The 14,802-nt window shown below is 42.8% G+C and overlaps 1 protein-coding gene across 5 annotated transcripts in view; it reads right to left on the reverse strand.

The window, feature by feature from the left end:
* The window catches only part of PLEKHM3 (pleckstrin homology domain containing M3), a 133,702-nt gene that overhangs the window by 21,726 nt on the left and 97,174 nt on the right, over positions 1–14,802 (reverse strand). For all 5 annotated transcript variants that reach the window (XR_012154375.2, XM_073306631.2, XM_073306629.2 and 2 more), the window contains exon 7: positions 9,209–9,366. Coding sequence is in view for 4 of the 5 variants with exons in the window: in XM_073306631.2 (XP_073162732.1) it covers positions 9,209–9,366 (158 nt within the window). In the remaining variant the exon portion in view is untranslated. The remainder of the gene's footprint in view (positions 1–9,208; positions 9,367–14,802) is intronic.

A 14,802-nucleotide genomic window follows, 5' to 3' on the forward strand; every position in this document is an offset into this window, starting at 1 on the left:
CATATTCCAATTACATAGTTACGGTACAACTCTGCAAAGACACCAAAACCAAAGCTTGGTCCACAAGATTTTGAGCAGATATGACAGATGCACATGGGGTCAGATTGTCAAAAGGACTCAGTTCCCATTTAGGTATCTAGATAAAGGTCACCGTTTAAAAAAAAAACAGGGCTCAACACTCTGCAGTCGACGTGCCACTTAGGGCCAGATTTTCGACAGATCAGCAGTTGGTACGCTGACCTGTTTGGAAAATCTAGCCCTTCTGGAAGTACTCTCTGCGATGCCTTTTAGTATCTGTACTCAGCATAGATCTTTGATATTCCCACAAAGGCTCAAATGCATTTTTCTCCAATGGCAGTGCAGCCATAACACAATACAGCCACGATCTTGCAAAGAATTACAGGTGTATTTAACTTTATGGACTGTGACTAGTCCCACTGACTTCTGTAAAACAAGGTGTACAGTTAGGAACATGCATAAGTCTTTGCAGGAATGTGGCTTAAGCTTACAGTGGCATCTACAGTGGTTGATACAACACTGCTATTTTAAACCTAAGTTTTTATGTTTTTACCTTAAAACTTTATGCCTTACCTGACATTGGGAGAACATTAACTTTGCAAAGTTAGAACAGTTTAACCTTGACATAACAGAACCACTCTCAACAGTTCTAAAATAGAGATACAAAAACACATTTCACCAAAATACGAAGTCATCCAACAAGTGAGTGACTTGGCCTGCTGAATGCAAGGAGACTACTCACAGGAGTAAAATCATTCATGTAAGTAAGTGTTGGCAAGATCAGGACCTTATTCACTGGGTAGCATTAAACTTAACCTTAAACACAAGACATAACATTTTATCTAAGTAGAAAGAGAGAAAACCCTTACAAAGGATAATCCTACTCACGGTGAGAAGTGACTTACTTTGGGTGAAGTCCTAATAAAACTACTTATGGAGTAAGGTGCAACTCAACTTAAGGGTGGCAGAATCGGACACAAATTAACCATTTCATTCAATTTCTGAATCAATGAAATTTTCCCAGGTAATTCATGAGATTTACAGCCCTGATGTTTTAAAAGGTTGTTCTGGGTCGTAATACAAATAAGCACAATAAGTTATTATAGACAATTTTACATCCACAAGGATGTTATGTTTTCATTTCTGATTTATTTATTTTATTTTATTTCAGGATGAAGAGAAATAAACTTTCCACCACAGAGCTGAGTAAGCAATAGCAGATTATATCCATGTATAGTGACCAGGTACTGACAAAACAGAGGACAACTCTGAAAACCCATTTACAATCAGGGATATTAAAGCCTACTTTGAGACATTTTGGTCAATAAATTAACAACCTAATAGGAGATGATCAGTTGTTTAGTTGGGGTTTTTTTTTTTTTTTGCACTAAACTTAAGTCTGGAATAAATTTTAACTCCAAGCAATAAAAGAGAAGGCAGATCCTGAGCTGGCGTAAATTGTAATAGCTTCAGTCAAGCCAATGGTACTATGACTAAATTTATACCAGCTGAGGATCTCGCCCCCGGAGTTTAAAATGACTGATTGGGCTTTCAATACATTTCTAATTATTTAAAGGACTCCCAAAGGAAGCAGAGTCTATGAAGTTTAGAAAGATCCTTGATGAGCACTTACTTAAATAAAGAAAGGATAGCTATTGAGGAGGGGAACCAGCACAGGGAAATCAAACGTAAATTGAAAGAGGCTTCCAATATGACTGGCCAATTTGTATTTTGCTGCTTCTGGACTATGGCCTATTTACATTCTGCACAGGATGGCTGCCTCCCAAGAGAAGCCACAGAAAGGAAATACCCTTAAAAAGCTTATAACTTTGTAAGTCCTCCCCTCCAGCACAGCTAAGACAGCAAACTGTTGTTCTGTATTGTTGAACCGGATGTCAGAAGACTGCCAAGCATGGCCCACAGACCTGCTAATTAAGTGAACTGATTGTGTTTGTTTTGGAACCATTTGCCAACAAAGGAATGTGTCATGCTGATTAGTGAGAGGAGGGTATGTAATATATGTGTATTCAAACCCAGATGAGTGCATAATCCAGGTATTCACTCTGTTTGCTCAAGGACTGACAAAAATGAACGGTGAGCAAACAAGTGGAGCAAAGAGAAACACCAGTCCTTTAAAAGGGGTCCCTTGTGCTTCCCCCTTTCTTTCTTAGATACCTCTGTCTAAACAAGGGCCCATCCTTCACAAATTCCAACTCAAAACAAAGGAGAATATTTTGGAATGAGACTTTCCTCTGCCTCAGCTGACATGAGACTCTGCATACGTTTACGGCCCTCGAAAGCTGAAGTCTAGCTGGGTCTGAAAAGGCCGGATCAGTGGTTCTCAACCAGGGGTACGTGTGCCCCTGGGGGTACGCAGAGGTCTTCCAGGGGGTACATCAGCTCATCTAGATATTTGCCTAGTTTTAGAACAGGCTATATAAAAAGCACTACTAAAGTCAGTACAAACTACAGTTTCATACCATGACCTGTTTATACTGCTCTGTATACTATATACTAAAATGTAAGCACAATAGTTATATTCCAATTGATTTATTGTATAATTCTGTGGTAAAAATTCAAACGTCAGCAATTTTTTGGTAATAATGTGGGGTGACGCTTTTGTATTTTTATGTCTGATGCTGTCAGCAAGTAGTTTTAGGGGGATGAAACTTGGGGGTACGCAAGACAGAGCAGACCCCTGAATGGGCTGCAGCAGTCTGGAAGGTTGGGACTCACTGAGCTAGACTAGGGGGTCTCAACCTTTTTCTTTCTGAGGCCCCCACAACATGCTATAGAAACTCCACGGCCCAGCTGTGCCACAACGGCTGTTTTTCTGCATATAAGAGCATAGGTGCCAGGACGAGGATGCAGCCGCATCCCCTGGCTTGAAGTGGCTTCCATCATATACAGGGTTCAATGGCTCTCACCTCCACTATACAAATTGTTCCACCCCCCACTGTATAAAACCCAGAGCCGGCATTAGGGGGCAGAAAGCAGGGCAATTGTCCGGGTCCCCATGCCACATGGGGCCCTGCGAAGCTAAGTTGCTCAGGTTTCAGCTCCAGCCCTGGAGAGCGGGGCTCGGGGCAGTGGGATTTCGGCTTTCTGCTCTGGGCTCCAGTGGCTCCGCTTGGGGGACCCCCCTGAAACCTGCTTGTGGCCCCCAGGGGGCCTCAGACCCCACGTTGAGAACTGCGGAGCGAGATGACAGCTGTTACTCTGGTCCCTCCAAAGTGTGTGAGCTATTTAGTAGGAAGCAGAAAGGCCAGGCTGTGGCAAAAACAACTCCATACCCAAATCAGGACACACAAACTCACTTTGCCTTTCAACCATTTAATGAAGGGGTCACTGAACAAAGAACAACTTATTTTTGCCATCAACTGCAGATCAGTTTATTACTTGTTTTCTACCCTAAATTTAATAAAAAGAAGCTAAAACAATACTAAGGTCCAAATTCTGTTCTGGGTTACACCAGTGCAATCCCATTGATTTCAGTGGGTATGTGCTGGGACAGCTGAGAGCAGAATTTGGTCCTCTGGGACACTGGTGACCACGTTTTCAGCCAGCCCCAAATACTTCCTTTTCTTCCACATGCCACTGATGATGGCCGCAAAAGTTGCCATGCGCCTCTTTCTGATCGTGAAGAATCCAGTTCAATTTGCTAGTAAAACCAGTTGCATACTCAAAAACCGACAAGCAACACCAAAGAAAATTAGGCTTCTGAGTTAAAGCTGCCATTCTCTTCTTATCTTCACATCTATAGCATGGCACCAAAGAGTCTAGATGATCATAGGTACCATGAGTTGCAACACTTGGGGGCAAGAATATGAGAAAATGAGTGAATCCCAGAAAAGTGCAACTGAAAGTGAAAACTGCAACTGAAACCTAATTATAGTCTTGTGAACCTTGTAACAGAACATCTAAGTTACAAATCTAAGGGCTTGTCTCCACTTACCAGTGGATTGACATTGCGGCGATCGATCCACCAGGGGTTGATTTAGAGGGTCTAGTTAAGACCCGCTAAATCAACCGCTGATCACTCTCCCATCGACTCCGTACTCCACCGGAACGAGAAGCATAAGGTAAGTCAATGGGAGAGTTTCTCCCGTCAACCCAGCGCAGTGTAGACACCGCAGCAAGTTGACCTAAGCAACGTCGACTCCAGCTACTTTATTCACGTAGCTGGAATTGCATAATATATATCGACTTAACCCCGTAGAATAGACCTGCCCTAAATTTGCACCAATAGTTGTTTAAGAGGCCTGTTGTTTTATATTCCAGTAAAAAGTACAGCACAAGTCATGTCTTCAGGTTTAGATGAGTAAGAGCATCCAAGTTCTCTGAATCTTGTTCTGGTTTTCTCTTCTCACAGGTATAGTTTATTCTGTGTATTGTAACTATTTCTATCTATCTGTGTAGGTCCTTATATTATGCCTATCACCATGATGAGAGGCTAGATCAGCAATCTTTGTCATGTGTGTCAGACAGTGGCATATATGAAAGTTTCTGCTTTTCCCTCTGCTCCCCATGTGCTGGTGGAGCACCAAGTGAAATATACAAGCTCACTTGTCAATGTCACTTGCCTCTGGTTGCAGATGGAATAGAGCAGGAACATTAAATTGAAAGGATCTGGTTAGTTTCTCTTTCCTGCTCTGCTGCAAGGCAGAATGGGGTATTGGCAAGGAGAGGGAAAAAACTAGTGAGGAGGGAAAGCGGTGAGGCTGGGGACGGATGGGGATAAAAGCAAGGATTAGCAAACGAAGAGGAGGGAGGGGAACAAAAGAAATGAACAGCTAAAAAAGGAGAGCAATGTTGGAGACCCTTCAAAGATTAAGAATGAGCTCTCAAAACTGGATACTCTCATAAAAAAACAACCTTGCACACAAACTTCCTCATGACTGGACTTTACAAAAACTAGACAAGCCATTTACAGCTTCTCTACAAAAGAAAAAGGACACTAAACTATCTAAACTACTGCATGCCACAAGGGGCCACAGCAATGGTAACCCACCCAGCAATATTGTTAATCTATCCAACTATACTCTTAGCCCAGCAGAAGAATCTGTCCTATCTCGGGGCCTCTCCTTCTGCCCCTCCACCCCCACGAACTTGATACAGTTCTGTGGTGACCTAGAATCCTATTTTCGACGTCTCCAACTCAAGGAATATTTCCAACACACCCCTGAACAACATACTAATCCACAGAGACCTTCCTACCAACACTACAAAAAGAAGGATTCTAGGTGGACTCCTCCTGAAGGTCGAAACAGCAGACTGGACTTCTACATAGAGTGCTTCCGCCGACATGCACGAGCTGAAATTGTGGAAAAGCAGCATCACTTGCCCCATAACCTCAGCCATGCAGAACACAATGCCATCCACAGCCTCAGAAAGAACTCTGACATCATAATCAAAAAGGCTGACAAAGGAGGTGCTGTCGTCATCATGAATAGGTCGGAATATGAATAAGAGGCTGCTAGGCAGCTCTCCAACACCACTTTCTACAAGCCATTACCCTCTGATCTCACTGAGGGTTACCAAAAGAAACTACACCATTTGCTCAAGAAACTCCCTGAAAAAGCACAAGAACAAATCCACACAGACACATCCCTGGAACCCTGACCTTGGGTATTCTATCTACTACCCAAGATCCATAAACCTGGAAATCCTGGATGCCCCATCATCTCAGGCATTGGCACCCTGACAGCAGGATTGTCTGGCTATGTAGACTCCCTCCTCAGGCCCTACGCTACCAGCACTCCCAGCTATCTTCGAGACACCACTGACTTCCTGAGGAAACTACAATCCATCGGTGATCTTCCTGAAAACAGCATCCTGGCCACTATGGATGTAGAAGCCCTCTACACCAACATTCCACACAAAGATGGACTACAAGCTGTCAGGAACAGTATCCCCAATAAAGTCACAGCAAACCTGGTGGCTGAACTTTGTGACTTTGTCCTGACCCATAACTATTTCACATTTGGGGACAATGTATACCTTCAAACCACTGGCACTGCTATGGGTACCCGCATGGCCCCACAGTATGCCAACATTTTTATGGTTGACTTAGAACAACGCTTCCTCAGCTCTCGCCTCCTAATGCCCCTACTCTACTTGCACTACAATGATGACATCTTCATCATCTGGACCCATGGAAAAGAAGCCCTTGGGGAATTCCACCATGATTTCAACAATTTCCATCCCACCATCAACCTCAGCCTGGACCAGTCCACACAAGAGACCCACACCCTGGACACTACGGTGCTAATAAGCGATGGTCACATAAACACCACCCTATACCGGAAACTTACTGACCGCTATTCCTACCTACATGCTCCAGCTTTCACCCAGATCACACCACACGATCCATTGTCTACAGCCAAGCTCTAAGATACAACCGCATTTGCTCCAACCCCTCAGACAGAGACAAACACCTACAAGATCTCTATCAAGCATTCTTACAACTACAATACCCACCTGCTGAAGTGAAGAAACAGATTGACAGAGCCAGAAGAGTACCCAGAAGTCACCTACTACAGGACAGGCCCAACAAAGAAAATAACAGAACGCCACTAGCCATCACCTTCAGCCCCCAACTAAAACCTCTCCAGTGCATCATCAAGGATCTACAACCTATCCTGAAGGACGACCCATCACTCTCACAGATCTTGGGAGACAGGCCAGTCCTTGCTTACAGACAGCCCCTCAACCTGAAGCAAATACACACCAGCAACCACACACCACACAACAAAAACACTAACACAGGAACCTATCCTTGCAACAAAGCCCGTTGCCAACTGTGTCCACATATCTATTCAGGGGACACCATCATAGGACCTAATCACATCAGCCACACTATCAGAGGCTCGTTCACCTGCACATCTACCAATGTGATATATGCCATCATGTGCCAGCAATGCCCCTCGGCCATGTACATTGGTCAAACTGGACAGTCTCTACGTAAAAGAATAAATGGACACAAATCAGATGTCAAGAATTATAACATTAAAAAACCAGTCGGAGAACACTTCAATCTCTCTGGTCACTTGATTACAGACCTAAAAGTTGCAATATTACAACAAAAAGACTTCAAAAACAGACTCCAATGAGAGACTGCTGAATTGGAATTAATTTGCAAACTGGATACAATTAATTTAGGCTTGAATAGAGACTGGGAGTGGATGGGTCATTACACAAAGTAAAACTGTTTCCCCATGTTTATTCCCCCCTCCCCCACCCCCCACTGTTCCTCAGATGTTCTTGTCAACAGCTGGAAATGGCCCACCTTGATTATCACTACAAAACGTTCTCTCCCCCCCCCCCCCCGCCAGTATTAGCTCATCTTAAGTGATCACTCTCCTTACAGTGTGTATGATAACACCCATTGTTTCATGTTCTCTGTGTATATAAATCTCCCCACTGTACTTTCCACTGAATGCATCCGATGAAGTGAGCTGTAGCTCACGGAAGCTTATGCTCAAATAAATTTTTTAGTCTCTAAGGTGCCACAAGTCCTCCTTTTCTTTTTATAATTAAACCTGTTACTGAAGAAAGCTTCCTTTGGCGGGCATGACTTCAATAATTATTTTGCATTTGTTGCATTGTGCCACTTGAACAAAAATAACTGCTGACCTCTGCATGTACAAATAGAGAGAGGAGCTGTTTCACTTGGCTTTCACTAGCCCTTTGAGAAATGCTACCTGTTTCAGGAAAGTTTTAAATTCTGCAAGTGTGAGGTACGCAGTCTCTGGTTTCAGTTGCCAGGCTGTTGACACTACAAACGCCAGGGCTTTGGTGGCCAATCAAACATTCAACAGGCAAATTGTGTACACATACACACTTCAATTAAGCTTCACTACCTGACTATTTCACTACTTATTTTTCTGTTCTCATCATGCTTTGTGGATATCTTTAATTGTTTAGTACGGTCTTAATAGTCTTCTTACGCCATTTCATCTAAGTCTTTCCCTTTCCAACTTCTCCGTCCAGATACATTTTTCTTGCACACCATTTATAAAACAAAACTGCACACCTTGTTTAATTTATGTCCCACGCTTTGTCTCCACATTTCTTGGAATGTGAATTCAGAGAAAGAATGTGCAAATACTCTTTGAAAGACATGTCAGCCTGAAACCCCCAACAGGCTGGCCTTGGCCACTCCTGACACAGAGATCTTTGTCAACTCAACGCTGAATTTTTAACAAGCTGATCCTGATCGTCCCCAGAGTAGGCTCCTCTAACTTTTGTTGCTTTAATTCTACTAATGCAACCTGACAATAAATTAAGATGACGGTGTATTTGCAAAGGACAGATTATACTGCCGGAGGTGTCATTGCCTTGATGGATAAGAAATTCAAGGTCTTTACTTCTTGTGATTGTTCTAAACCCAAGAAACTTCTTGAAAAAGTAAGAACATTGCTCCAGTGTTCTGGTCAAATTCCAGTTTGGGTTACTGCATTGAGCCTTGTTAGATTGTCCATGTGATTTCAACTGGATACACTATCCATCCTCACTTCCTGTTCCCAGACTGTTATTAAACAGCTGTTGTATTCTCACCTAGAGGCAGCTATATTTTAGTGGTGGGTGGGTGAGATGACTTCTGTCTGTGTGTGTGCATATGTGTACACGTGGATGTCAATATAAATCTATGTATACACACACGGACAATAGAGTATCAGTTATATCCTTACCCCACAGTAAGGAAGCGGCTGTAACTCAGAAGAGGTGATTATTATCTAATAACGCATGGGTACATTCTTCCATAGGTCCAGTGAAATCGAAGGCAAGAAAGACCTAAAAAGTCAACCTCAGCTTTGGATTTGTAGGGCCCTGTGCAAACTCAGTTGTATTTAGCCACAGGGAGATTTCAAGTATTCCTGCTGCAAAGCAGCCCCTGGGCACCTCTATCCTTTTGAGCGTTAGCAGTGGGATCTACAGGTGTTTGAGAGCTATGTGAAATGGGGCTTTAGGTCCTTTTGAACCAGATAAATGACAAAGTGGCCCTTCTCCATCTATCTGCGTGCAGGCTCAGGGATGGCCTCTCCGGAACACAAGTCCAGGGCAGACATCCTTAACTTCGAACTAGTGAGGCCCACTCCCCACAAGCGCTGAAATGGAATGTCATTTGACCTGGAATTTGAGAGGATAAGACATACAGGTAAAACATATGAAAGGAAGCATACTGTACCTGCTTGTTGAAATATCCTCAAAGGGGTAAAGGATCTCTCCATTGTTACAAATCTCACAGATGAAGCCCTTTTGGCTACAAAGGCTGCAGCTGTACACATGAGAGGTGGCAAACTTGATTACCTTCCCCAAGAAAGGAGCCAATTTTCCTTCAATGACCTGGAAGAAGAAAACAATGACATTAACAAACCCATAAAGGAGCAGGATTCCTTGAAACAGTGACAGGTTTGTCTCACTTTCATTAAGACAGGGAAGTGTCTACTCACAGCCAGCTGAAATAATCTGGAAATAAGAAATAAGAAGAGAACACTTCAACCTCTCTGGCCACTCAGTAAAAGACTTAAGGGTGGCAATTTTGCAACAGAAAAGCTTCAAAAACATACTCCAAGGAGAAATTGCTGAGCTTGAATTAATATGCAAACTAGATACCATTAACTTGGGTTTGAATAGAGACTGGGAGTGGCTGGGTCATTACACATATTGAATCTATTTCCCCATGTTAAGTACCCTCACACCTTCTTGTCAACTGTCTAAATGGGCCATCTTGATTATCACTACAAAAGTTTTTTTCTCCTGCTGGTAATAGCTCATCTTAATTAATTAGCCTCTTACAGTTTGTATGGCAACTTCTACCTTCTCTGTATGTAGATATATACATATATATATATATATGATATATCTTCTTATTATATGTTCCATTCTATGCATCCGATGAAGTGAGCTGTAGCCCATGAAAGCTTATGCTCTAATAAATTTGTTAGTCTCTAAGGTGCCACAAGTCCTCCTGTTCTTTTTGCAGATACAGACTAACACAGCTGCTACTCTGAAACTTGAAATAATCTGAATATAATTCTCATTTATACCTGCATGAAAATCACAAGTATGGTCAAAGTAATATTAATGGTCAAATCTGTGCAGAACTGACAATGGTAAAAAGTGGAAAATTCATGTGATCGCTCCCCCGTTAAGTGTATATATGGCAACAACATTACTGAATAGTGGATCATTCTTTGTACTACATATGTTCAAATACCAAGGCACGATGGGATAAGATAGGGGTTTGTCTACACCACGGGGGAATGCGCTCTAGGGGGTGTGATTTCTAAAATGCACTAACTGGTCTGGGCAGGCTCTGCTGGTGGACACTAATCATTTCCTAGTGCCCTTGTTAAAGTGCACTAGGGAACTTTTAGTGCACACCAGTGGCGGTCACACAGACCAATTAATGTGCAACGTGTAGTGCCTTTAGAAACCACACCCCCACAGAGCACACTACCCCACCGTGTAGTTTCACCGAAAACACCGAAAGAGTTTCATTCTTTCATATAAACACAAATGCAGAAAGATCTGTGAAACTACCTTAAATTCTTTTCCTTTACTGTTACTTTTTATTCATATTTTTTTGGCCCAACCTCCAATGATGTTTTAAAATCCAAATTTTCTCTTCATTCACTTTTATCACGAAACACAACTCTGCATCCAAATCTGTTTTTCCCATTGATCAAATGGAGGTTTCTAATTCTAACAGAGGTGATTTTTTGGTACATCGATAACCATTCCAACATTGTATTTATTCTTTTCTACAACTAGATGAATTCTAAAATAAATTATTCAAAGGAAATGCCAGTTTCCCCTTAAGTGACCAGTTCTCCAGTCAAAAAGACCCACATCAATCCACTATCAGACAATAGTGTAAGGCAATCAGAAGTGATTTGCACTCTCTTATTGGTGTGAAAAAACTGTCATGTAGATTAAGCCCCTAGCCACACCACTCCTCTAAATTTCTGATTCAGTGACAACCTTTCAGTAAGGGCGCTTCAGGCAAAATACTTCTTCAGACAAAATTTCATGAACTTTAAGAAATTCTGCTAGTGTAGGGAGTAATGAGCAAAGCACAGGGCCCTCATATGATACCTTTCCTCCCCTCTCTTCCCATGGTGTGAATGGCAGCCTGCTAGACTACTGGTAGAAATGTGTCGTAGGATTTCACACTGACCTACAGTTAATAGGAACATCATAACTGTTTTTTAAAGGAGTATGCTGAAGATGCCCCCAGCTCCCAAATAGATGAAGGATCATATTTAAAAGTGTGCCTAACTTGCCAGGTTGGGCTCACATGGATTTTCAACACATTTTGCCCAACGGTTTTAAATCACATGGTTTCATACCACTTGAGTTTCACTGGATATTTCAAGTTGATACAAAGCCAATGTGGCCAAGGTGAAGCTCAAAGCAAGTACTCCTTTTCTTTTTGCGAATACAGACTAACACGGCTGTTACTCTGAAAGCAAAGCTGGTGAATACAAATCCCAGTAGCATTCTTCATCTCTGTCTAGCAGTGTTATTTCTTAAGGCCCATTCTATCCCACCACCCTTCCCATCACCATCACTGGGAGAACATGAGCAGGAAAGGAAATTTAATGGATGCCACTGAATGGAAGTGTCCCCTCCTTGCCAAAGCTCTGCACTGTTGAGAACATCTGCGAGAACAGGAAGCGGCGATGTTATTGCTAGCATTACAGATAGGACATCTGCTCATGTTTGAGGGGAAAATGACATTCCTATTGCATCCTGGCATAGGAAGATCCCTTATAGAGGAACATAAACAATTCAGAAAGGTCACTGCATGTAACGGAACATGAAGGCTTGGTTCAAGGCACTGACACTAACCTTATAGGAAGATCCAAACCTGAGGAGCAACAAGTTAATGCTGCAGTGTTAGAACGAAAGTAAGATCTTTTGCTTTCAAACTCAAGAGGGTCAAAAGTCCAAATTAAGCGGGGTGGGGTGGGGGGGTGGAGGACGGAAGTTTAGAGGCATCCAAGAAGCGTGAGACACAGCCGCTGTGTTGCTTAAACGTCTTGTCTAGAGTTTCAAAGATGGCTAGTGATTTTGGGGTGCCTCAGGTATTTTTTGGGTCCCAACCCGAGCCACCTTAATGGGACCTGAATTTCAGGGTGGGTGCTGAGCACGGCCTGAAAGTCAGGCCTCTTTTACATGGGGCACTGAGCAGCTGAGTTGCCCCCAATCACCAGTCAGAAAACCTTGGCCAGAAAACCATAATTGGGACCAACAGACTAAGAGGACTGGCTAAATGGGGGGAGGGAGTTATTATGTATATTTGAAGGACTCTTGTTTAAATATTAAAACAAAAAGAAATCAGGTCCGTGTCAGAATGCAAGTAACCTGTGAGGAGAAAGCAGGGCCCGGAGTTTCGTCTTTGTCATGTAAAGAACACTTCTCCATGATTCATTCACTCCCTGCTCCCTCTCCAAGCCTGTGGAAATGCTTCAATTTCTGCACCTCAAAGAGCGTTAACTCTCCGGGAGCGGCAGCAACCCCCCCAAAGAAAGGCTCTTCCAACTCCGCCGCATGGAATGTACACACACAGCTTCAGCAAAGGCAATAACTTACAGGCATTTTTCTAACAGGAAGGCACGGATAATGTTGTAGCCCCTGACGGCACATGCTGCAAATTACACATCAGTAAAGCGAGGCTTGGTTTTAACATTAACCCATTACGCTACACGGGCACTCACCCAACAGCACCCCTTTGAACAGGAAAAGATCCTTTGCAATACTCCTAGGGATCTAAGGACTGATCCAGCACACAGAACAGGGTGTAGCAAGTGCTTGGTGCTATGGGCAAGATACAGCTGTTGCTTCATACAGCACTGCACTAACTTCTATATGCATTTCAGAGGTTGAGCGATGCCACCTGGATAGTTACGCTGGTCTACACTACAGCGTTAGGTTGACGTAAGGCAGCTAATGTCAGCCTAACTCTGTAAGTGTCTACAGTACAATGTTGCTCCCGCTGATGTAAGTTGCCTACTACACCGACCTAATAACTACAGCTCCGCGAGAAGCGTAGCACTTAGATCAATGTAGTTAGGGTGACGCAGTGTGAAGTACCAGGGTCAGGAACGGGATAGCTAATAAATCAGACGATATCATAAAGCTCTGGTACGCCCACACTTTGAATACTGTGTGCATGTCTGGTCACACATCCCAAAAAAGATTACTTTAGCATTGGAAAAGGTGCAGAGAGGGACAACAAGAATGATGAGGGCGATGGGACAGCTTCCTTAAGAGGAGAGATTAAAAGGACTGGGACTGATCTGTTTAGGAAAGACCCGACTGAAGGGGGATATGACAGGGGTCTATAAATCATGCCTAGTGTGGAGAAAGTGAATAAGGAAGTGTTATTTACTCCTTCACATAGCACAAGAACTAAGGGTCACCAGATGAAATTAATACACAGCAGGTTTAGAACAAACAAAAGGAAGTGCTTCTTCACACAATGCACAGTCAGCCGGTGGAACTTGCTGCTATGGGATGTTGTGAAGGCCAAAAGAATAAATGGGTTCTAAAAAGAATTAGCCAAGTTGGTGGAGGATAGGTCCATCAATAGCTATTAGCCAAGATGGCCAGGAACACAACCCCATGCTCCAGGTGTCCCTAAACCTCCAAGTGACAGAAGCTGGGCCTGGACAATAGGGGATGGATCACTTGATCAGTTGCCCAGTTCTGTTCATTCCCTCTGAAGCATCTGGTACTGGTCACACTCACAGATAGGGAACTGAGCTAGGTGGACCACTGGTCTGACCCAGTATTGCCATTTTTGGGTCAACATTCCAGCCAATATCTGGATAACTGGACTCTTTTAGTCCTTCCTAATTCACATTTGAGGTAGGACAAAAAAGTTCAGATCAAAATGCCAATCCTATAGCCATTTAATCTTTCATCTTATGTTAACTTCATGCAGACAGTCCATCTAGGTTTTACTCAATACCCATATCACTTTTGGTAATCGTTATACAGCTGGCCTTGTGACTTAAGACTTCAATTTTATATTCTATTTTTTTGTATTTAGTAAGCACTGACAACAGACTCAGGTCTACACAAGACACAAAATACAGTGTTCTGCTCCAGAGAGCTTACAATCTACACAAGATAGACTTAGACTAGACAGGACACCCAGAGAAATGCAAAATTTGGGTTTTACTAATGCATTGCAAATTACTATGATTAATGTGTATTCCAATGTAACTCAGTGTCCTCTATTGAATTCATGGCCCCAATGCGCTAGGAGCTGTGCAAACATACAGTAAAAATCAGTAACTTCCCTAAAAAGCTTTCTGTCTTAATAGACAAGACGGGCAAAGGGAGGGAGAAAGGAAGTATTTTCATTCTACAGATGGAGTATTGAGGCAGAGAGTCAGTATGTGACTTGACTGATATCACACAGGAAGACTATGGCAGAGCTGGGGATTAAACTCAGATGTACAATGTGCATCACCTAATGGCAAACCAGTTCTGTCCACAAAGACTTGCATGGTCTCCGTGAGAAAGCCTAGATGGCCAGAACGGTGAGGACAGTTGATGTATATTTTCCATGAAACATTTTTTATCAGAGCAGTGTATTGGCTTGACTGATAATTCTGGTGTGTATACATGTTACTGCAATGAAGATCCACTTTTCAAAAGCAACACGCACCCCAATCTGTAATATGAATAATAGCTTCTTTTACGGCATTTGAGGATGAGGACAAAACGCAACATCAAACTGACATTATCGCCATTTTTAGTGTC

Source organism: Lepidochelys kempii, chromosome 11 (assembly GCF_965140285.1).
Source record: "Lepidochelys kempii isolate rLepKem1 chromosome 11, rLepKem1.hap1, whole genome shotgun sequence".
Lineage (NCBI taxonomy): Eukaryota > Metazoa > Chordata > Testudines > Cheloniidae > Lepidochelys > Lepidochelys kempii.